Source organism: Perognathus longimembris, chromosome 22, assembly GCF_023159225.1.
Source record: "Perognathus longimembris pacificus isolate PPM17 chromosome 22, ASM2315922v1, whole genome shotgun sequence".
Classification (NCBI taxonomy): domain Eukaryota; kingdom Metazoa; phylum Chordata; class Mammalia; order Rodentia; family Heteromyidae; genus Perognathus; species Perognathus longimembris.
The window spans coordinates 26,268,991-26,292,396 of record NC_063182.1 but is presented as its reverse complement, the minus strand read 5'-3'; the positions used below and the strand labels follow the sequence as shown (position 1 = coordinate 26,292,396).

Here is a 23,406-nt window from a genome sequence, read left to right as displayed (position 1 = left end):
TTACACTTCAAGAACAGAAAATATGAAAATGCATTTTAAGAGTAATTAGCATCAGAGTATTAAGAACCAAGACAATTCAACTGCTCTTAGTGTTACATATTTTTCAAAAGAACATAATGTTTTTAACGAAGAATTCCAAATTTGAATTCTAGTAGCAGCAACAGAGGAGAAAATACAGGTGAAGAAGGGGAAGTAACAGATGTAGCTTTCATTATATATTGGCCCAGATTCAGTTCTAGATTAAATGAATTACATTTTATAGATTGCTTTAGACTAAGAATCTTGCTGTGGCAAGGCAGAACATTGTGGGAGAAAGACAGAGCAGAGGAAAAAGCTGCTCACCTCATCACTGCCAGGAAGCAAAAAGCAAAAGAGACAGGAAAAGACCAGAGCAATATACATCCTTCAAGCACATGCCTTCAGGTGTGACGAGGTGAGCAGCCCCGGTCATAATGCTCTGCCTGGCCACAGGCCTGTAAGCAATGGAGCCAGCTGGCTATGAACTGAAACCTCTGAAACTGTGAGCCAAACAAAAGAAATTATCCTTCCTTTCAAACTATCTCTATGTATTCTGTCACAGAGACAAAAGACTGCTTACCTCAGGGAAGCTTTCCCTCAATCCAAGACAAGGTTGATGGTCTACTTATATTTTCAAATGCCATTCTCTAGTTTTCCCCTCAAAACATACTGAACATACTGCTTCAATTATACCTATGCCCATATTAGATAGAGTTCCCATTGAAGTGAAGGATCAGAGCTGCCTGAGTCACTTTTGAAATACAAAGTTGAAAGAAGACAATTTGAACTTAGAAAGTATGAACTTCAAAAGGAGTTTAACAAGGTCATATAGCCAGACTTGCTATTGTTACTGTAACAGTAACAGCAAAATTACACTGTAGTCTGCAGTAAAGTGTCAATGACTGGCACATTCCAATATCTCAGAGGGCACTGTCCCTGTTTCCTCACAGGGCAATTCAGTAACATGTGCCAGATTACAACAGGTAACTGTCTTCATTTTTCAGAAGCATTCCTGATTAACAGTTTATATAATAGGACAAATACTTAAGATTTATATATTTTATTGAAGGATTTTTGTAAATTTAAAGACAAATACTGAATCAAATGTCTATCAACAAGGGAAGACTAAGTCAAGTACTATATTATTATTATTATTATTAGTGTGTGTGTGTGTGTGTGTGTGTGTGTGTGTGTGTACTCATCCTTTGGCTTGAACATAAGGTCTGGGAGCTATCCCTAAGCTTTTTTGCTCAAGGCCAGCACTCTACCGTTTGAGCCACAGCTCCAATTTTGGCTTTTTTGGATATATATATATATATATATATATATATATATATATATATATATACACTTACAGATGGAATATCCTTTATCTGGTGATAAGAGTCTTATGGGCTTTCCTGTCACAGATGGCTTCAAACCATGACCTTCAGATCCCAGCCTCTAGAGTAACTAGGATTACAGGCATGAGCCACTGGCACCCAGCATACTATGTCTGTTTTATTTTTTTTTCTCTTAAGGCATGTTACAAAAATCAAATGTACATGGTGATTTTAATCAAGTAAAAAATATTTTAAAAATGCATAGACAAAGTGAATAGAGTACTTATGACAAGATAATAAGACTTGTTCTTTTTTGAAGATTTTATATAATATAGATAAGCTATGTTTAAAGACAAGTTTTTTCAATAAGAATAATGTTAGCAATAACAGCTAACATTTATACAGTACCTATGACCCACCAGTCCTTATTTTGGAAGCTTCATATAAGCAAACTCTCATAATCCTTACCACAACTCTTTAGTAAATATAATTACCATCTCCATTTTACTGTCTAGAGGATGAGGTTCAGAGAAGTCAAATAACTCACCTATAATCATATAAGGGATAAATAGTTGATCCAAAACATGAACCAAGAAATTTGGCTCTATTCACCTCTCAAAGGTACATTCACCTTTGAAACATATAGGTTTAAGTGTCAGCTTCAAAGTCAAGCAAGAACATTTCCTTTTCTTTTCACAAATCTAAAACATCATTACTGATTCCTACAGAACTAAAGAGACATATGTCCTTTTAGTATGTAAATTAAGATGATGCACAGTGTGGCATATCACAGTGGCATTTAACAGATGGCTGGAAACTCAATTGCTTTTTATAGACTCCTTATGGGTCAGCCTATACTGATTGAACATCCTTTACTTGGGACCAGAAGTGTTACTGATTTGAATTAGTTTCAGATTTTGTACTATCTGTGCAGATTTTACTGGTTGCACATCCCAAATCCAGAATCTGAATTGCTCCCAAATCTGAAACATTTTGAATGTTTTGTGGTGATCAAAGTTTGATATTTTGACTTAGTTTTTTAGGAATGTGGAAGATTTTATAATCACTTTCATCCTTGCCTACCATAGTTTCTTACCTCAATTTACCAAAAATGTATTCTATGTTTACAGTATTTACTATAAATCTAGGTCCCATGAATCATCAACCATACTTATGTCAATGCATTTGCCACACACCATGTGTAGGAAGTAGACCACAGCTTAACATTTTAAGAATCTGCTCTACTTCCATTTCTTCTTAGTTTACAAAATAGGTAATTAATCCAGGACATAAAAATAAGGTATAAGCTGTTTTCTACCAACACAGCACACTCCCTGTAAATTTTTGTATGCATCTTATAACTAAGGATTACTTCTGTGCATATACAAAATCAATGTCATTTTAGTCACATCTTGGACTATTTTGGAGGATATATACACTGGAAATCTAATCTCTTGTCTGGAGTTTGATGGGCTTTTAAAATTTTTGTTGTTTTCACTTCTTATCAAATGTTAATTATAGTCAAACCTGATTTCTTGTCCAGTAATGACATTGGTTGATATTTTGAATAATTTCTTCCATCAGTGACATAGGAGATTGGAATATGCCACAGGTAGCTGTAAAAAGAAAATATTGGAGTATTATTTCTCTTTCCAATCTTTTAGTTAGTTACACATAATTTGCTGAGTTTGGGGCAGAAAGGTGAAATCTTTCAAAGTACTCCCAGAGAGGGATAATCTTGTGAGATTTCATTAAAAAATAATATATATATATATAGAGAGAGAGAGACTTTTAGAAGTACTTCAACTAGTGAGTACAAAAGAGACAGCGCAGCTGGCACTGGTGGCTCACACCTGGAATACTAGTTACTTAGGAGGCTGAGATCTGAGGATTGAAGTTTGAAGCCAGTCTGGGCAAGAAAGTCCAAGAGACTCTTATCTCCAATTAACCTCCTAAAAACTGCAAGTAGAGTTGTCGCTCAAAGTGGTAGAATGCTAACTTTGAGCAAAGAAGCTTAGGGACAGCATCCAGGCTCTGAATTCAAGTCCCATTACCAACAGAAAAGAGAGAGAGAGAGGAGAGAGAGAGAGAGAGAGAGAGAGAGAGAGAGAGAGAGAGAGAGAGAAAGAGAGAGAAAGAGAGAGAGAGAGAACAAAAAAAGGACAAGAACCTTGCATCCGAAGGCTGGATTTCATGTTTCATATTTAAAAAGAATCTCTCTTGTTGTATATAAAGCTCCATTCCTTTCCTCTTAACAGTCACTAAAGGAAATCCTTTCTGCAGAGTCCAAGTTTTCATCATTTTCTTTATATCTGGTGTTCTGTTTGTTACCTATTAAAAAAACAAATATTTATACTTAAAGAGAAGAATTAGTTTTGGCTTTATAGTTTGTAACCTTCCCTTTTTCCCTAGCATATTTTATGAGAACTATTTTATATGTTAATATCATAAAGAAGCATGAGTGCTAAGTTGACTTTGCACTTTCAACCAAGGTAAGTGGCCAACTGCTAAAAGGAAAATAACCTAGAACAGAACTAAGTGTTACGGAAGGGTGTAAGAAGGGCAGTATGATGAAAAGCAACATGTTTGATATCAACCAGCTGAGAGTTCCTTAAAATTAACATCATTAAATTCATTAAGATGAAGGGAAGAAGGCTCTTTCTGGTCCTAACATATCATTTCAGTGATATGATTAATTACATGTGCTCGAGAATGGTTTCACCACTACTCAAAAGTTTCTTCTTGTTCTCCTGTCTCCACTCCCTCAAAGCTAGTCCCTTAAAGGCCCAATCGTGAGGGAGTGCCAGCAAGCAGCAGCAGTAGAAGCAGCAGCCGTTCTTTAGACTTGAACTCTCTTTAGAGAACAACTATACCATTGTGATTGTCATTGATTTTATTTCCCAGACAGCACATGAACTTATTGGCAAAATAGAATCTAGTATCTTAAGTCCACAGACACTGTAAAGCCTGCTGTCCCCGAGAAATCTACTATAGTAACCAAGAGGAAATTTATAAACTACTACTTGAAATCAGAAAGGTTAAATGTATGATATATATATTATTTGTCTAGTTTACATACAGATTTGAATTGTAAACAACTAAGTCATCATGTACCTAAGTTTGCAATACTACACCACTGTTGCAGACCCGCCACCAGTCATCATATGCCCACTCATTTAGGGCAAAAAAGATGGCAGTGGTTCTTTCCAAAGTCATTGGGTTATTAATCTTACATTTCTATAGCTCTGAACTTTCTGGACTTGAGGCTGGAAAAGGAAAGCAAGGGGCTCGTTTGGGGTGTGTGAAAATTGGATGTGGCTGCTGAAAAGGCTGTATGTATATAACTAGGGACTAGGTTGAAATAGGACAACATCATGATGTAAAAGTTTGCTACAAAGGCAGAAATACATTCTATATGTCAAGAAGTGAGAAGAGGGTTAAGAAAAAGTCATAGAGACAGTGTGAGCTAGATCGACTTATACGGTTATATACATGAATATATATGCATGCATGTATATGATTATCACAGGGAAGTACCTTTGTACAATTAAAGAGAGGGTATAAAGTAAATGAAATGGCTTTCAATTGAAATGCTACTATATAACTAAAGAAAAACAATGATTTGGAAGTATTAATGAAACTGATCTTTCTTTTCAAAGAGAAGTAAGGAAGCAGAGAAGTTATAACTTCTAGGAGAAAAAATTAAAAGGTAGGGAACACCAGGATTCCAGAGCTAAGCAAGCAGGAGTATATGGGAAAGATCCAGAGCAAATGTTTATAAACCGGCCATAAAACTCTGTGGGTTATATGTTCTTAGCATGTGTACTTAGTAAATGCAATCATGTACTTAATATTTTCAGGAGGACATGGTCAGGAATTCTGTCAATGTTAAACACATTTCTGATTGTCGAGAACTAGATCAGAGAAATAAACTCAAATGCTATGCAACCTCAGAGCTCTACATCAATACACACTCACGGGGCAGCTAGGATCACTCACTGCTTTGAAGCATAACTTCTACCTAATTATCCTGCTTTTTAGAATATTTGTAGACATAACAAAATCCAAAGAGTACAAAACAACCCTAGGGCAGTATGGAGCTCAAGGCTTGTGATACATTATCTAGTGTAGAGGATCTGCATTCAGAAAACAAGAGATTCATGAGGAACAGTATAAAACCATGAGCTAGAAGATAGAGTCCATGAGTGAGAAAAGAGATTTTCTTTTTGGAAAAAGTATCGAAAGTATGGTTTTAATCTATTATCATAGGAAAGAGAATTTTCCTTTTCATAAAAAATAGAAGTGAAAAATAAGGCACACAATAATCATAGCTGTGTGAGGCCGTGCATATCTGTTCACCACTTAAGATCAGTGCTGTCATTTCTTGACTTTAAATTCAATTTTCTTTCAAAAGTATTAATATAGAAAGCACACTCTCTCTTAAGTAATTACTGTTGGTGCCATAAACTTATTTACATATAAACAGAAAACTCTCTTACAATAAGGAAGGATTTAATTATCCATACTCTTACCTCATTAAAACTATCCCAAAGATCATCACTTTGAATGGATCCATAGCTATGATTATGCAGGTAAAGAATAATAGCACGTTGAAATACATCTTCACTAAGGTAAGTTTTTAACATCAGTAAGAGAGATGCTCCCTATTCAAAAAGAAAGGAAGGAAAAGAAAATAATAGATCAGACATGGCACTGTGGCTCCATTGGTAGAGTCCTTGAGCTGAAGAGCTCAGGGACAGCATCCAGGCCTAGACTTCAAGCCCTACAACCCACCAAAAACACAAAAAGGAAAAAAAGAAAAAAAATAATAGATCATATGTTATAGAACTAAGAATCTAAAATTCAAACTATTATTACTATAAACATGTACTTTTATATATAAAACACAATACACTATTAGTTTTAAGGGCTTTGAAAAAGGAATTGATGTGGTTACATTCCCAGGTATGTTAAGTGAGCCATGAGCCATTTTGTGTGGTCTTATCAGTAATTCACTGTTTGAATATTAATGATATCATGAATGCTTATTATTTATAAACATATTATTAATGAAAACTATACTAAATTTTCTCTGGTATCTCTACCCCCATTCATGATGTCTAAAGTATATCAGGTGAATTCACAGGCCGACACAAGAAGTTAGCAAAGCTCTCACAAATTTCTTTAGAGGTAGTATAAAGTTTTCTCATTTCAGTGTACCATGATGTGAGGTAACAAGGATGTCTTCTTCTTGAAGAATCACTTTAAATATACCTTAAATACATGGCAGCAAGTATACACAAATAATTCAGGCAGCAGGCAACTATTGAGGCAAGACTATTCACTAGGGCACATGTAATTATTCACATTCTGGAAAAAGCCATCTCATCTGTGAAGCCTGATTTTCGTGTGTGTGTGTGTGTGTGTGTGTGTGTGTGTGTGTGTGTGTACCTATACATTTCCATATACATAATATATAGAGATAGAGTGTTACTAATTTTTTCATCTAGGCTGACCTCAAATCATGATCTTCCTATCTCACCCTCTCAAGTTGGTAGGACCACACACAATTCCGATTGTGTCTGGCCAGGATGTTATGCTTGCTTTACCTATATACAGGAGAATCTCCTCAATCTCTTTTTCTAGGTCTTATTTTCCTAATGATTAAACTTCTGTGTTTCTTGGCATTTGCTCTATAGGTCTTTGGACTGTTTTCCTTCTTTACCTAAATTTACTTCCTGGTTGACTCAACTCTGAAGGTTTTAAATCACTTCCTGGTTTACATATATCAAACTGCACATCCCTTCTAAATTCCAGATTTATCACCAACTGTCTGCTTAGTATGTTCAATTGTATATCTAAAATATACCTCATACTATTTTCTTCTTGCCTTTATTCTACTCCCTCAATAATCTCCATTTCAGTAAACGATATTTCCATTTTGTAGTTGTTCAGACAAAAATCTTACATTCTACAGCCAATCTATTAGCAATTTTTTTTTTTTTTTTTTTTGGCCAGTCCTGGGCCTTGGACTCAGGGCCTGAGCACTGTCCCTGGCTTCTTCCCGCTCAAGGCTAGCACTCTGCCACTTGAGCCACAGCGCCGCTTCTGGCCGTTTTCTGTATATGTGGTGCTGGGGAATCGAACCTAGGGCCTCGTGTATCCGAGGCAGGCACTCTTGCCACTAGGCTATATCCCCAGCCCTATTAGCAATTATTACTGTGTCAGATTTGACAAAATATTGGAAGTCTATCTCACCTCCTTCCCTATTACTACTAATCTGTCCATCTGTTACCACAACTTAGCCATTCCACATGCTACTCATGACCAGAGTGCTCTTTTCATATTATAAGACATATTATAGTACTTCTCTGCTCAAAAAACTTTTTATTTCACGTAGATTAAAATTAAAGTGTTTATTATGATCTATGATCTGGTCCTTATAATTCTGCTAACTTCACGTACTTTTTTTGTGGTAGGAGGAATAGGAGGGTAGGGTTTGAACCCAAGGCTAGGTGCCTTCTTTCTAGTACATACTAAAATTCCAGATTCCACAAAGAAGAGGCAGATCTTCAACACAAACTATATCATTGGTTTAACAACTGTCATACAATATCTTGCCAAAAATATTGATAACTGCCAAGAATAGTTCTTCTTATAGCAAAATGGAATATTTGTCAGATTCTCAATTGTAGAATAAGTTGTTACCATAGTGACCTGGGTAGTTATGCTATGGAAACAACAGGATCGGAAGACAATGAAGTCTGTGTTTAGAAGACTGTAAATCAGAAATAGAGAAGGCTCTGTTACAACACATCCTAAAATAACTACTTTATTTCTGTTCTCTATAAGAACAGAACTGAAATTTAAAATTTTTTCCTTATTGGAAATTTCAGTATGAGCCTTAAAACTTACGACAGTAATTTTAATTGGAATACAGTAATTCCCCCGGCTCCATACAAGATACTTTACAAGACCCACAGTCTATGCCCAAATCACAGGAAGTAGCAAGCCATATATAGACTGTGTTTTTTCCTTTTCTGTGCATATTTAGGACAATTCAATTTATAAATTAGGCAGAAAGAGATGAACAATAATAAGAAAATCAATTATAATAACATACTATAATAAAAGTTATATGAATGTAGTTTATCTCAAAATCTTTATTTTAATTGGAAATCTTAACAACTTCACCATATTACATTTTTCTTTTATGAAGATAACAAGTTGTAATTATCCACTCAAAGGAAGCACTAATTGTTAATCGAACACATGCAGCACTGTGATTCTGCAACAGTTGATCTGATAACTGGGTTGGTTACTAAGCAGCTAAGAGACAGGCAGCACACACAACACAGATATGTGATTCACGTCAGGGCAAGACAGCATGAGCTGTAGCACATTACTTGTTTATTTCCAGATTGTTCAATGTTTTTCAAAGGCTGCTTAACTCCAGGTAAGTGAAACCGTGGGAAGTGAATCCACAGCTAAGGGGGAACTAATGCATACATCATGTAGCTAATTAAACTCCTGATTTGCTTGCTCATTATTAACAACACTATAATTTTCCCTGGTAGGCTTGAATCTGTAGTTCCGTAGCAATTTCCTAAGTTTAGATCTCTACCCACCAAAACCCAATTTATAAACTGGAACCAATTTAATGATTCTAAAGTTTCTCATCACTTACAGGAAAAAAAAATCCAGATTCCTTATGGAATTCATGACTTTTGCAATGCAATCCATCCCAGCTTCCTTATCTTTCCTGGATTCCTTGACTATAGGTATTTTTGACTTTTTCTTTGTAGACCACATCATTCCATTCCTGTCCTATCCTACTTTCCCCATTACCCTTTACCTATTTTCTTATTATGTAATTCAGTTCAATTTCCATTCCCCTTTAAAGATTCTCTTTAAGCAACTCAGGCAGAAGAAATTCTCTGTATTACTACAGCACATATTTCCTCTTGAATTGCTTTTGATTATACAAAATATCTGCTCACATGTTTTATATATTTTCTTCTGTATCTAATGAAGAAATTCACTAACCAAGTAATCCAATAGAATAGCCATAACATTCATCCTATCACAACACAATATTGATATATCTATTGCTCTTTTCTCAAACCAGTTGTGATTCTGCCATACCTGCTAAAATTCCATATTTTCTTCATCCTCAAACCTAGTATTTCACATCTTACAGAATAATATTCACTTCTTAAAATGTCTTTATGCAATTGTTTTGACAAACTTAACTTTAGAACATACCTCCATTTGGGTACTAGGAACCGAATTTAGGGCCACATGCTTGCTACCACTTAACTCTCATATTCACTTTGCACGGGTTAACCTAAAATGCAATTCTGTTACTTCTGTTCCCTGAGGAGTTGAAACCATAGGTCAGGACCATCACACCTGGCCCTAAAACACCCCTCAATTTTGAGTACTTGCTGAGGACCTTCTTAGTATATATGCTACCAATAGATCTACAAGCTAAACCAACATTAGAAGATCTTGCTCACTACCTGGAACACTAGTCATAGAACTTAAAAGGAGACAGAAACAAAATCACAAAAAGTTAGCAGGAAAACTGCAACAGATTTAAATGCTTAACATCTAAACACTTTGAAGTTCAACAAGATACTGAAAACTAATACCCACTTCATCTTTAACATAATCCAAATCATGCAGGCTGCTTACATATGAAACTAATTTGAAGGCTAGCACAGGTACTTTTGTGTGTGCATAGCAGTACCTTAAAATAAGAAAGAGAATCAAACATTTCTTCAATTTGTTCTGAAGACTGAACAGATGATGATATTGGATGAGATGAATTCAAGGAATCTTTCTTCATGGTTTTAAATCGAGCATCTAAGAAATCTTCATACTAGCAAAAAATGAAACGTATCAGGTGAACAGTATAAAAGTCAAAGTATTTATAACAATTGATTATTAGCACTTAGTATTTAAAGTCACTATGAAAGCTTCATTAAACTTTATTTTTCCAGTCTTGGGGCTTGAACTCAGGGCCTGAATGTCGTCCCTAAGCCTTTTTGTGCTAGAGCTCAACCATGTGAGCCACAGTGCCACTTCTGGCTTCTTTGAGTAGTTTATTGAGAGTGTCACGAGATTTCCCGCCCCCCCCCCACCCCGGGGTTCGCTTCAAACCATGATCCTCAGATCTCAGCCCTCTGAGTAGCTAGAATTACAGACGTAAGCCACTGGTGCCCAGCATTCATTATATTCTAGAATATAAGTTTTGTGCCTAATCCCATTAATATAATCTCGAAAGTCTTTTGCATTTAATAAACCTGTAATGACTTTAACATAAAAAAAGAAATACACTTATAATCTAAATATACTTAAAATCTCCCCATTAAAAGCCAGCATTTCCTAAAGAAGAGCACAAAGATAAATTTAAAATCTATTATTAAACAAAGTAAATGCCAAGTCTGGATATTCAAGATGAATATTCTAAAAAGAAATAAAATGTGAAATTAAGCTGAGATCTAGTGGCTCATGCTTGTAATTCTAGCTACTCAGGAGGCTAAGATCTGAAGGATCTCAGTTCAAAGCTAACCCAGGCAGAAAAGTCTGCAAGACTCCACCTGCAATTAATCAACAAAAAGCCAAGAAGTATGGATGAAGTAGTAGAGTGCCAGCTTTGAGCAAGAAAGCTCAGGGAGAGCTTGACACACTGAGTTCAAGGCCCACTACCAACACACACACACACACACACACACACACTATCTGAATTTTTTTTAAAAAGAAAAGTTGGTTTTAAAATTTATTTCTGATATATAGTCCAGCTTTTCTATTAAGAAAATATGTATTTCTCTTAATTGCAATATATTTTTAAAATGCAAAATAATACTTACACAGAACCAATGAGTACTTCTAGAAAATATGTAAAAAGCTTTTTAAATATTCTGGGCACCACCAAGTGGTGGAACTGTATATTTCATTGCTTAAGTAAGTAGCATACACCAATTTGGAATGTCATGATTGGTATTTTAGCTAAAAAAGTAATTCCTCCTGTTCCTTGACATTTTAAAATAAGCCTTACACAGAAATTTCAAACTGAAAGTTCTCAGATTTCTTCTTCAAGTAGTTGGACCATGTTTCCACAAGGCTTAACGGAAGGTCAGAAAATTTTAGTGGTAAAAAGAATAGTTGCATTTTACTACTCAGTACTTGAATTATTTTCAGTGTATCTATCACATCATGCCCAAACATGTCCAAATACCCTTAAGAACAGGAAGTACCTCCAGAGACTCTAATAACACAGCAACATCATTATGCCTCTCTATAATAGAATGGCATTCCAAGTCTTAGAAAAACCACAAAATATGGTTTGAACCTACTAAAGGCAAGTTATTTTTTTGTATCAACACATGCATCACTATTATAATAATATATGCAGTGGTAAGGGAGAGGCAGCAATAGAAGAGGTAAAAATGTTTTGTTTTTTCAAAAAATATTTTCAAGCTTATCTAATGCCTTCAAGTTGGATGACCACATTTGTTAAAAATAAAATGGATCAATTTAAATATTCACCTAAAGAATAAAAATAATCTTCCACAATTTTGCTGATCAAAAAAAACCTCAAGGTCTGGGAATATGGCCTAGTGGTAAAGTGCTTGCCTCATATACATGAAGCTCTGGGTTCGATTCCTCAGCACCACATATATAGAAAAAGCCGGAAGAGGCGCTGTGGCTCAAGTGTAGAGTGCTAGACTGGAGCAAAAAGAAGCCAGGGACAGTGCTCAGGCCCTGAGGCCACACCACAGGACTAGCAACAAAACAAAACATAACAAAAACTACCTCAATAAATAAAAGTATAATTTTTATTTTTTATCCTAAAAGGTATAAATATCAAAAGCAATATCCAATTTTATTGTTTTCTAGGAGTATTCCTTACCCCAAATACATTTAAAAAGCATTTCTAGCAAGCAAAGAAGTACTATACTCACACTAGAGAGCTCTTTGAATATTTTTTCCAAAGAGAAATACTCCATGAACGTGGCAAAGCCTTCATTTAGCCACAGATCATTCCACCACTGCATTGTTACCAGATTGCCAAACCACTGTGGGAAAAACGTACTATTAACAAACACAATATTTACATTCTCAGGAACTCTCTAATAATTAAATTATCAGCTTAATTACCTGTAGTAAAAGCATCTAAAAAGCATATCAGTGTTATAGTTTAAGCCAACCATTCAAATTAATTACTTAGCAAAAGCCATACCAATTTTCATTAAAGGTAAATAAAATCTCTAATGCTTTAATTAAATGGAAAAATAAACAAGAGAGTCTATCAGCATATCTGTCAACCTACAAACAGCTATACTGAGAAATAATGTTGGTAACTAACCCAGATGCCCCTCAGTAGAAGAATGGATCAGGAAAATGTGGTACATATACACAATGGAATTTTATGCCTCTATCAGAAATAATGACATTGTCCCATTTGTAAGGAAATGGAAGGATCTGGAAAAAGTTATACTAAGTGAAGTGAGCCAGACCCAAAGAAACATGGACTCTATGGTCTCCCTTATAGGGAATAATTAGCACAGGTTTAGGCAAGTCACAGCAGAGGATCACAGGAGCCCAATAGCTATACCCTTACGAACACATAAGATAATACTAAGTGAAATGAACTCCATGTTATGGAAATGATTGTTGTAACTACTTTCAACATGCCATATGTAATTGTAGCCTCTATTATTGATGATCTTCTTGTATCACCTTCCTGTGGTTGTACCTACACTTTCTCTGTATCTTATCTGGGTATATTGGAAACCAGGTATACTGGTATTAGAACTAGGACATTGGAAGGGAATACCAAAATCGAGAGACACAGGGTAAAAAAAAGACAAACAACTACAAAAGCAATACTTGCAAAACTGTTCGGTATAAATGAACTGAACAACTCATGGGGGGGAAGGGTAAGGGGGAGGGGGGAATGAGGGATGAGGTAACAAACAGTACATGAAATGTATACAATGCCTAATGTAACCTCTCTGTAATTCAGTTTGATAATAAAATATATATATAAAATAAAATCACATTTTGGAGAAAAAATAATGTTGGTAACTACTTCCTAAAGGTGAGATTTTTTATATAATGCAATTCTTTTATCTTCTAATATCAAGGTAATAAGACATTTTCTATGACATGTACAAACATCTACAATAACTAAGGAAGTTTACATGTGAGATAATTCTCCTTTAGTCCAAAGGCTATATTTTCTGTTTTTGTCTCAGTTGCCCAGGTTTGAGACACTCATTTAATGATTCAACCCAAAATTCAATTCAATTTCTTAAGAAAGTTGACATACAGAGATATACACACTCACACCCCCCCCACACACACACACCTCTAATACTTTTAAAGTTGTTAGAAGAGAGTATAAAACTTAGGGGGAAAATTTATTCACTACAAAGTTATTCTAAGCAGCTAGCATTTGTCAGAGGTGAAGCAGCTGTGTATTTATTATTAGGACAAACATAGCATGAAGACTCTTCAAGGCCCAGTGCTGCCACTTAGCCATGTAACTTTCAACAAGTCATTTTACTTAAGCCTAGATTTAATGTTCATGCCTGGAAAAAAAATAGGATTATTATTCACTAGAGAGGAGTGATGAGAAAATAGATGTGAAAAATAGTTAAACCATAATATCTTATGCAAACAGATCGTATTTTCATCTGGAAATTTTGTCTTCATAAAGCATCTTTTTTATGATGAAAGAAGCAATACTAAAACAAAAACTGAATGATAACATCTAAATGTAATCTGTAATTCTAGGACATAAAGTTCCCCAGAGGTAAGCGTGTAACAATATTGGATGATAATACCTGATGGGCCAGCTCATGAGCAATGATTTTAGTAACCAGTTTTCTGTCTGCCACTGATGAAGTATTGTTGTCATACAGAAGTGTCTCTTCTCGGAATGTGAGCAAACCCCAATTTTCCATTGCTCCTGCTTCAAAGTCAGGAATGGCCACCAAATCTGGATACAACAAGAAAGAGTGATCAAAGTCTCATTGGGTGAAAATGTTTTACACATCAGCGGTGAGTTCTTCACATTTTCCTTAGGGGTCTTCCATGCCTGTCAGCTGAGAATACTAGACAGACCCTTGTAGAGTAACTGTTCCTTAGCATAGGAAAGAAAATTTCTTCAAACTGAACTTCTTAACAGTTCAAGTAGAAGCAAGTAGGGCCAAACTGCAGGGGCAGCCAATCCACATTGAATAGTACTTAAATTCTCCTACTTCCCTAAGCTTCCATTATGTGTTTTCAGTTAGTTGAACCAGGAACTTCTTAGAAATTTTCACTTATGCATAGTACTTTCATGATAGCCCCTAAAACTTCTAAGTATTTTAATAACTAAACCAGATACATTGATGGAATCTGAGCAATCTCAACACTTATAAAAGTTGTTTTAAACATTAACAAAGTCTCTTGATTTTGCTCTTGAACTCTTTTTACAAAATATTTGTAAGATATGACAGCTCCACCAAATTATAACATAAACCAAAGACACTGTCTGGTTCTTACCCAACTTCTTAAGTGGGTACTGAATTTCAAAGTAGTCATGAAAAAACTGAAGAAGTTTCACAGCTGTTTCCAAGGCATGATGAACTTCACCAATCTTTTCTGGTACAACATATATAGAAACCTAAAGGAAAGATGATGTAAGGGCAGGTATAATGAAAATGCCAACATATTCACAAAGGCACTCTCAACATTCTCATACTTGGGAAATGCACAGTTATATGAAGTTTTTTTAAGACAAAACTCTTGCTTATAGTTGTTTCAGATGCTACAATGTCTAGCAAGTCCTTTCCACCCATACAATAATGTTCAATACAAAAACCAAAAAGTACTAACTTTTGTTTTCTTAAAGCTACCATGATATCTCAAATTAACTAGTTATCTTATAGCAATTTATAAGCACCTCCCCCATCTACTTTTGTGATATGATTACTCAGCCCTTATATACAGCTGTTCTTAGGAGTGAGGAAGACAGTGAGCTATTTGGATGCTAACACTGAAGTTTTATCCTTTCCACACCTATGAGAGTAACTGGCATCTAGTAGGCACTAACATAGGGAAACCTAAAGTTAATATATGAGACAGAAGCTATACATTTATTGAAACTGCATTAGAGAAAAACTGATTATTCATCAATGTACATTTTTTCAGCAAGCATTGCCAACCATACTTATTTTTTTCTTACAGGGCTGGGAAAGCTTTTATATTTAAGTTGTTTGTTTATTTTTGTAAATCAAGTTCTAGTTTTTAAAAAATTATGCAGTGAAAGGCCTGCACTTTGAATGACACACAGTAACTAAAACCAGCTAAAGGAGCAACAGATTTATGATTGCTTTCATCCACACATTCCAGATACATGCTTAGGGAAAAATCACCCCCATTACTTAAATAGGGAAATATTCTTTCCCTCTTTTGGGGTTAAATGATATAACTATAAACAAAACTGAAATTTGATCAAATGATTCATCTATTCCTATTTCTGGAATACAATGATTAACATAAAGGTAGTTTGTCCTTCTTTTACACTTATTTATTTTTCTCTTCTTCAAAGAACTTGTCCTTTAAGTTCTCACAAGAGATAAACCATCCATTTCTTACACTTATTATCTTGCTTATTCTATGAATAATAGGATCAGTAAAAAAGTAAACAAAGAAAAAAAGAGAGATGGATAGAGGAAAGGGAAGAATTGTTTTTACTTCTATATCATCAGTATGTGAAAAGAATAAATTATTAGAGTTCTAATGAAATTAAAAATCCAATCAAATCATCAGTTAGAGATAGGCATTGGCAGGTACAGATATGCAGGAAGAACAACAGACAAGACTCATTTGAAGAAATGGCCAACTTTGACAAGATACAGATAGCTAGAGCCTTGAGTTAAATGATCTCATTCATTCTCCACTGCTCAGTCGGCAATCTCTCCCCCTCCACTTTCTCTCTTTCCCTCCCTCCTTTTACTTACAGTACAGATTGAACTCAAGGCCCCACTCAGGCTGAGCGCAGGCTAGAACACCTAAGTAAACCCTATTATCCATATCCTGCTTTTTCAAAGAGGACTCATGTAGTTTTTACAACATACCAGATATAGTAGCCACTGGCTACGTGAATACTATTCTTAACACTTGAAATATGGCTAATGACACTGAGTAACTGAAGTTAAATTTTAAAATTTAATGTCAGAATATGGTCAGAATATGATTTTCTTCCTAAGGCAACCACCAGGAATTATTCAAGCAAAAAATACTTTCAGTGTTCCATGAAACAGGATTTATGATAGTTACTACATCAACATACCAGGGTTCCATTCACATCCTGACTCAGGTTCTTCATCTCCCCCAAAATGAAAGCAACTAGGTAAGTACTCATCTTCACACTCTCACAAAATTCATCCTGAACAAGTCCATTTTCCATATGGACTGAGGACTTCTACAAACAAAAAGAGAAAGACCACAGTTCTGCAGCTGCAGTAATAAGTGACAATGACAAATACACTGAGAAAGTAAAACTTCACATAGGAAATAGGTGGTATATTTTACTTCCTCATCGTAAGTTTTTGAAGAGAGGATGCGCCTTAAGTTTCCATTTGTTTCTACCATCTTTCATCATAAGGACATACTAAATACAGTAGAAATCCTTGAGAGTTTGGCCCCAATGTAGCCATGAATAAATATGAGCCACAGATAGTAAATTGTTCTGTTTGTCCTATTTAAAATTTCACCAAAGGCCGGATACTCCCCTATAACCCAGGAAAATTCCAGTTTAAGGAGATATATACCTGGACATTCCTCTAAATTATCTGAAAATGCTTCACAAAGAACCATGTTAAGAATCCCTAGGAAAGCTTATTGAGGTCAAAAGTGGAATGTCACTAGGTAAGTCAGCAGTAAAAAACAAGATAAAGGAATGGTGGCAACTTGAAGTATTTTCCAACCATGAGTATGTGTTGGGACACTAGGCCAGCAGATGTTCATTTCTTTTAGAGAACAATTACAGTATACTGCTGGCTCATAGAAGAGTGGGAGCTTTGGGAGTACTGTCCTGGTTAAGGTTATAATGGTGTCTGCTCTTTCTTTGGGCTGATTCATGGCCTGCTGGGCTTGGTTGCTCCTTTCCCCTCACTACATGAGTTATGAGTCCAGAAGGCTTCCATCTTGCTACACATACAGCCACTCAGGGGTGTGAGACAAAAAAGGAACTCTTGGTTCTGTTAGGATGAAAACTACTCAGCTTGGTGACACCCTCTCTGTCTTCCACAGAGAGTTAATACTCAAGAGGATTCTGTTCTTGTTCTCAACCTCCAAATTATAAGAATGTAAAATTTTCATTTACTACAATAACACAAACAAGATTTTGCTGTATAACACTATTTAAAATAAGAAACTTACCATACCAGAAAATATCACTCTAGTGTTGGACTAGTTCATAGTATTACTATTTGCAGAGGTTTAGTAGTACATAGTACTCACTTTACACTTCCTACTAATACTTTCCCAGTCCAGCAGGTCTCTGTCTTCTCTTAAATGTTCCTCTCAGGCTGACTTCCCAATCAATTCCAACCCACCCCTTTATTTAATGTTGATTCAAATACTTTAAGAAATAATTCATTTGTATGATTCTAATCATTCCCAGTAGATGTCTGGTTAAAAAAAAAATTCAACAGTTCTTACAGAAAGAGAGCCAACTCAACCATTTTACCGTCAAAGAACAGAACAATACCTTAGGCATATTTGATAAAGCAGTGTATTGCTCTTCCCTTATAATCCTGATGATAAATGTGGCCTTAAATGCTGGTTCATCAAAACAAGGAAAAGCAGATCTTGCTGCCAGGGGTTCAAATTGAGTTGCTGCAAAGTACCTACAACAAATGCAAATTCAATCCAATAGTTAATGAACACCTTCAATTCAAGGCACCTTGCCAAGTACTAGAGACATTAAGATAAATAAAATAAAATCTCAGTCATTAAAGGATCCACAACCGGCTGGGAGGCGACAGTCTACAGAAAGGACAGAAACATATGTGAGGCTGCAAACAATATCCTAACAGTGAAACAGAGCAGTGCACATGAAGGAAGGGAAACAAATTCTAACTAGAGGTTGATGACACTTGGCACACAGTCGGTAGAAGGTCTTAAAACTTGAGGAGAGTTTGAAAAGGTAGAGAAAAAAAAGAGTGCCCGCCAGAAAGAGTTGGCAACACAAGTGAGTAATATATATTCGGGCACGGTAGTGGCTGTACAGTGTGGTTGCATTTTAAATCACAAAGGTAGGTTGCAGCTGACCAGTGATACCTTAAAAAGGTTTCTTTTGAGTAGAGTAAGAAAGGTTTTCATTAATTGTTGTTAATCTTGTGAACAGACACCGGCTTCAAACTCTCAAATCTACAACCTGCACGTTCACAAAGAGCAAAAAATCCCAAGTGTCCTATATGATTCTATTCTCCTCAATTCTATTCAGAGATGAATAAAACAATTTCCCTCTCCCATTACACAGTGATAACTTACAATTGTGACACATATAAAAGTTTGCAATTACAGGTCAGAAGAAAAGTAAAAAAAAAAATTAAAAAAAGGGAAATGTGGGGCTCTTTCCATTAAGGAGAGAGCAAAAGCAAATCTCCACATGAGAGATCATCCAAACACAGCCATAGAGTAGTTAGGCAAAGTGCAGCTCTCTTGTACTGAAACTCATATTTTGGAAAACTAGGCCATGTTGTATACCTTTAAAAACCACATTAGATGTGTCAGACCTTCCTATTCAGGGCTCAGTTTTTACTGTTGGAGACGACAAATAGAAGAGAAAATGTATAGGCTTAAGGTCTGAAGACTTCAACTCTACAATTTACCAGTCAAGTGACTTTGGGCAAATCTGTGACCTTTATCACATTTTCCTTACTTTCACGTTGTGATTTTGATAGGATTGGATACCAAAATCAATATTTTAATTAAAATCTACTTGTATACCATATCAAGAGCATGATAGAGATTTTACTATAAGTACTACAAAGCTTCAAGTCTTCTACACTTGAAATTACTGTACTTTCTCTGGTAAGGATGAGCTCAAATAATGTTTCTCTTAAGTAAATAATAAGAAAGGGTAACAATCAATACACATAAAACAATTTAAACTTATTACATTTCTATCATTCCATATCTTGACCCCACCCCTAAATATTCTTCTGTAAACAGAATAAAACCAAGGTATGAAATTTGATCATGCCCTATTATTCATACAAAAATAAACTATGGATAAACACAACAAACAAAACCTTAAATTACTGTTAAGAAATTCAATATCTATTTCTCAAAAATTATTATTATTTTTTTTTTTTTGGCCAGTCCTGGGCCTTGGACTCAGGGCCTGAGCACTGTCCCTGGCTTCTTCCTGCTCAAGGCTAGCACTCTGCCACTTGAGCCACAGCGCCACTTCTGGCCGTTTTCTGTATATGTGGTGCTGGGGAATCGAACCTAGGGCCTCCTGTATCCGAGGCAGGCACTCTTGCCACTAGGCTATATCCCCAGCCCCTCAAAAATTATTTTTTAAATTGATTTTATGTGGTACCATGGAATCAAACCCAGAGCCTCATGCTAGGCAAGCACTCTACCACTAAGCCACATTCCTAGCCCCGATTTCTCAAAAATTCTTTAAGCAAGTTCTTTCTTGATACTTAGAATCTCTCGAATCTAGGCTGAATATCTGACAACTATTCATATTCTTTCATATTCTATTGTATATTTGCTTTCAAAACTGCCAATTCTAGGGGCTGGGATATAGCCTAGTGGCAAGAGTGCCTGCCTCGGATACACGAGGCCCTAGGTTCGGTTCCCCAGCACCACATATACAGAAAACGGCCAGAAGCGGCGCTGTGGCTCAAGTGGCAGAGTGCTAGCCTTGAGCGGGAAGAAGCCAGGGAAAGAAGCCAGGGACAGTGCTCAGGCCCAGGACTGGCCAAAAAAAAAAAAAAAAACAACTGCCAATTCTAGACTTTGAAAAATAATATGACATAACTATGAAAGGGGCTTGGGGGAAAGGAGAAAAAGAGGGCAACAGGGGCCTGAATATTATACAAGTTGTGTGTGTGTGTGTGTGTGTGTAAAAATAGCATAATGAAATCCTTTAAAAACGATCAGAAGGAATCCAGGTGCTGGTGGCTCAAGCCTGTAATACTAGCTACTTAGGAGTCTGAGATCAGAGGATTGCAGTTCAAAGCCAGATCAGTCAAGAAAGTCCTTGAGACTCTTTCCACCAGTTAACCATCAGAAAACTGAAAGTGAAGCTGTGGTTCAAGTGGTAGAGAACTAGACTTGAGCACAAAAGCTCAGGGACAGTATCCAGGCCCCAAGTTCAAGCCCCACAACCAACCAACAAAACATTAAAAGTGGAGAAAGGGTGTCAACATAGAATGATATGAGTGGGGTGAGTTTGATGAAAGTATACTGTGTGCATATTTTAAAAAGTTCACAATGAAACTTCTGTACAGTTAGTTTGCTAACAAAAATTAGTTTTTTGGTTTTTTTGTGTTTAAAAAAATATTGTAAAGGTGATGTATAGAGGGGACAGAGTTTCCTCAATCAGGTAATGAGTACATTTCCTTTTACTTTCAGCTCCTTCTTCTGCAATAGTGCTCAAGCCAATTATGAATTTGCTGGGAGTCAGGTAAGAAAATGAGCACTGGTGATAACAATGTAGGGAGGAAAAGAAATATAAGCTAGAGAAGCAGGACATCATGGTGGCTAGGTATTTGGCCTCTATAGTTAAAACAACCTTGGATATGAGCTCCACATGATATAATATTAATACTTGCTTCTTTGTGAGTTAGGAAGGGTAAATTATTTTGCATATCAAATGCTTTAAAAGCGGTTTCTAGCTCTTTTGTTCCCAGCAAACACTAGCTATTATTATCTTCAGACATTAGGAAAATGCACCTGAAGTTCAATATGGCAGATAATGGCATAAGAAAAACCAGAAGCCCAATAACTAGATCCTGAGTGAAACTGTGTTAAAAATAAGAAACTGTTAAGAGTTTTAAACAAAAGACTAACATGATCATCTGCCCGCAGTGGTTCACACCTAAAAATCTAACTACTTGGGGAAACTGACATTAGGAGAATTATAGTTCAAGGCTAAGTTAGGAAAAAAAGTTTTCAAGACTCCTATTCAACCAATAATAATTTGGCATAGTGGTTCATGCCTGGCATTTTAGCTATGACCCTATTAAAAAAATTATGAAAGCAAAAAGGCCTGCGAGAGGCCTAGAGGCATGGAGTGGTGGAGTACCTGCCTAGTAAGCATCAAACACTGAATCCAAACCCGAGTAATGCCAAATAACAATAATAAACAATAATATACATAGAAATAGGTCAGCAGAAGTGTGGAAAGTAGGTAAAATATCCTTACTACTTTGCATAGACCTTTTTCAGTATCAATGCAAAGTGTACAATGCAGAATCTCCTAATTACTTTGTTTTCTGGTTTAAATATCAGAATAAAAACTTACCTAATAGGAATACACAAAATTTCAAGTAAGAAAATGACAAAAAATTCATAGAATTAAGAATTGCTTAGAAGGAATAGTTTTCAGACATCCTAAAAGGTAAAATTATAACCTTCTCAACTTTTATCTTCTACCAATATATACAATAATGTGAGGCCCTTATTTTACTCTAACAGGCAGACTAATAAACTTATATTCTGCTTGTAATAGCAGTTTCACAAACTAACTTAAGGCTTTAAATATCATCTATTATACTCCATTTCTTAATTGTAGGGAATAATAATCCATTTTTCTAGTATGTTCCACAACTCAATCCAGTTCACAGTAAGAGTCAGAATGTGGCTATGCCAAATTACTTTACTCTCATACACAAACATCCATTCTTCCTATTGGCTAGTACCAGGTTCAAGGATTGGGGGCAATAATATGATTGGATGAGATGGCTAGAGAGCTCACTTAGGGTCTGTTTGTACACAAGGTGACTGTTTTCGTGTATATTCTGTATTTCCTAGGATGATGGGAATTATAGAAAAAGGACTAAGGATAAGAACTCCCAAGATGTCACTGCAATCTCAAATTTGTGCTCAATTTCAGATATCATACAAGAACCGAAATACAGAGATAGCATGCCATTTATCCTATTAATAAATATTTTACAAAAAGGAAATATTAAAACTACTTATCTAGATATTCTTACAAGGTAGTAGTAAAACTTGAAGAAAATATGACCAGACTTTTCAAGTTCAAGTCATGAGTAAAACTATCAAACTTATGTAAAAAAAATAGATGTCCAATTTAATACTACAAGACAGGTAATTATTCGAATTTGATGTTTCTCAATCTCCTTTAAAAGGTAAGACTTTATTCCCAAGCAGTCCATTTAGCACTGTAGTGCTTCTTAATACTTTAGAAATAGTAAAAGTATAAATGACTGCTGCTTTTGGAGTTAAATGTTTGTTAGTGAAGATACATCCGGAGCACTAATATACCTAAAAACATTCAGTACAGGTAGAACAGGTGAATTTTGTTAGACTTCATTCAAAATTCTTTCATTATCAAACCATCATTATTTTTCTGGTAAGGGAAAATAAGTTTTTCCATTACTGGCATCTAGTAAATGTCAATACTACATACATACATATTAGTATGTCGTAAAACGTAGTAAAGAAGAAATTAACTGGTTATTGTTATAATCTTCACACTGCAATTTTTTAAATCACCTGTATTATAGTAAATAGATAATTTTGAGATTCAAAGCTCCTAAGAGTTTGATTTACTTCATTTTTTTCCCTAAAATAACCATTTCCTAGAATTGTACTTCCGATTTTCATTTCAGAACCAAGATGTCCCAGGCTGCTGTTGAAATACATGTATATTATAAATTATCTTATTTGTGTTACACTCTTACATGTTATGTCATCTTTTCTAAGAAGACAAAATCCCTATTATTCTACTGCAAAGCATACAGGAATTAAGAAAGTACCGTAATTAAAAAAATATTCAGTAAGTGTAGTATTC

At 35.5% G+C, this 23,406-nt stretch overlaps 1 protein-coding gene across 1 annotated transcript in view; it reads right to left on the bottom strand.

Moving 5' to 3' along the window:
• Positions 1-23,406, bottom strand: part of LOC125339769 (leucyl and cystinyl aminopeptidase) — a 75,015-nt gene that overhangs the window by 20,260 nt on the left and 31,349 nt on the right. Inside the window, exons 3-11 of the mRNA XM_048331006.1 lie at positions 18,115-18,253; positions 16,693-16,824; positions 14,901-15,021; positions 14,198-14,352; positions 12,311-12,424; positions 10,093-10,224; positions 5,873-6,004; positions 3,511-3,671; positions 2,868-2,956 (exon numbers count right to left, since the gene is read on the bottom strand). Coding sequence (XP_048186963.1) covers positions 2,868-2,956; positions 3,511-3,671; positions 5,873-6,004; positions 10,093-10,224; positions 12,311-12,424; positions 14,198-14,352; positions 14,901-15,021; positions 16,693-16,824; positions 18,115-18,253 — 1,175 coding nt within the window. The remainder of the gene's footprint in view (positions 1-2,867; positions 2,957-3,510; positions 3,672-5,872; positions 6,005-10,092; positions 10,225-12,310; positions 12,425-14,197; positions 14,353-14,900; positions 15,022-16,692; positions 16,825-18,114; positions 18,254-23,406) is intronic.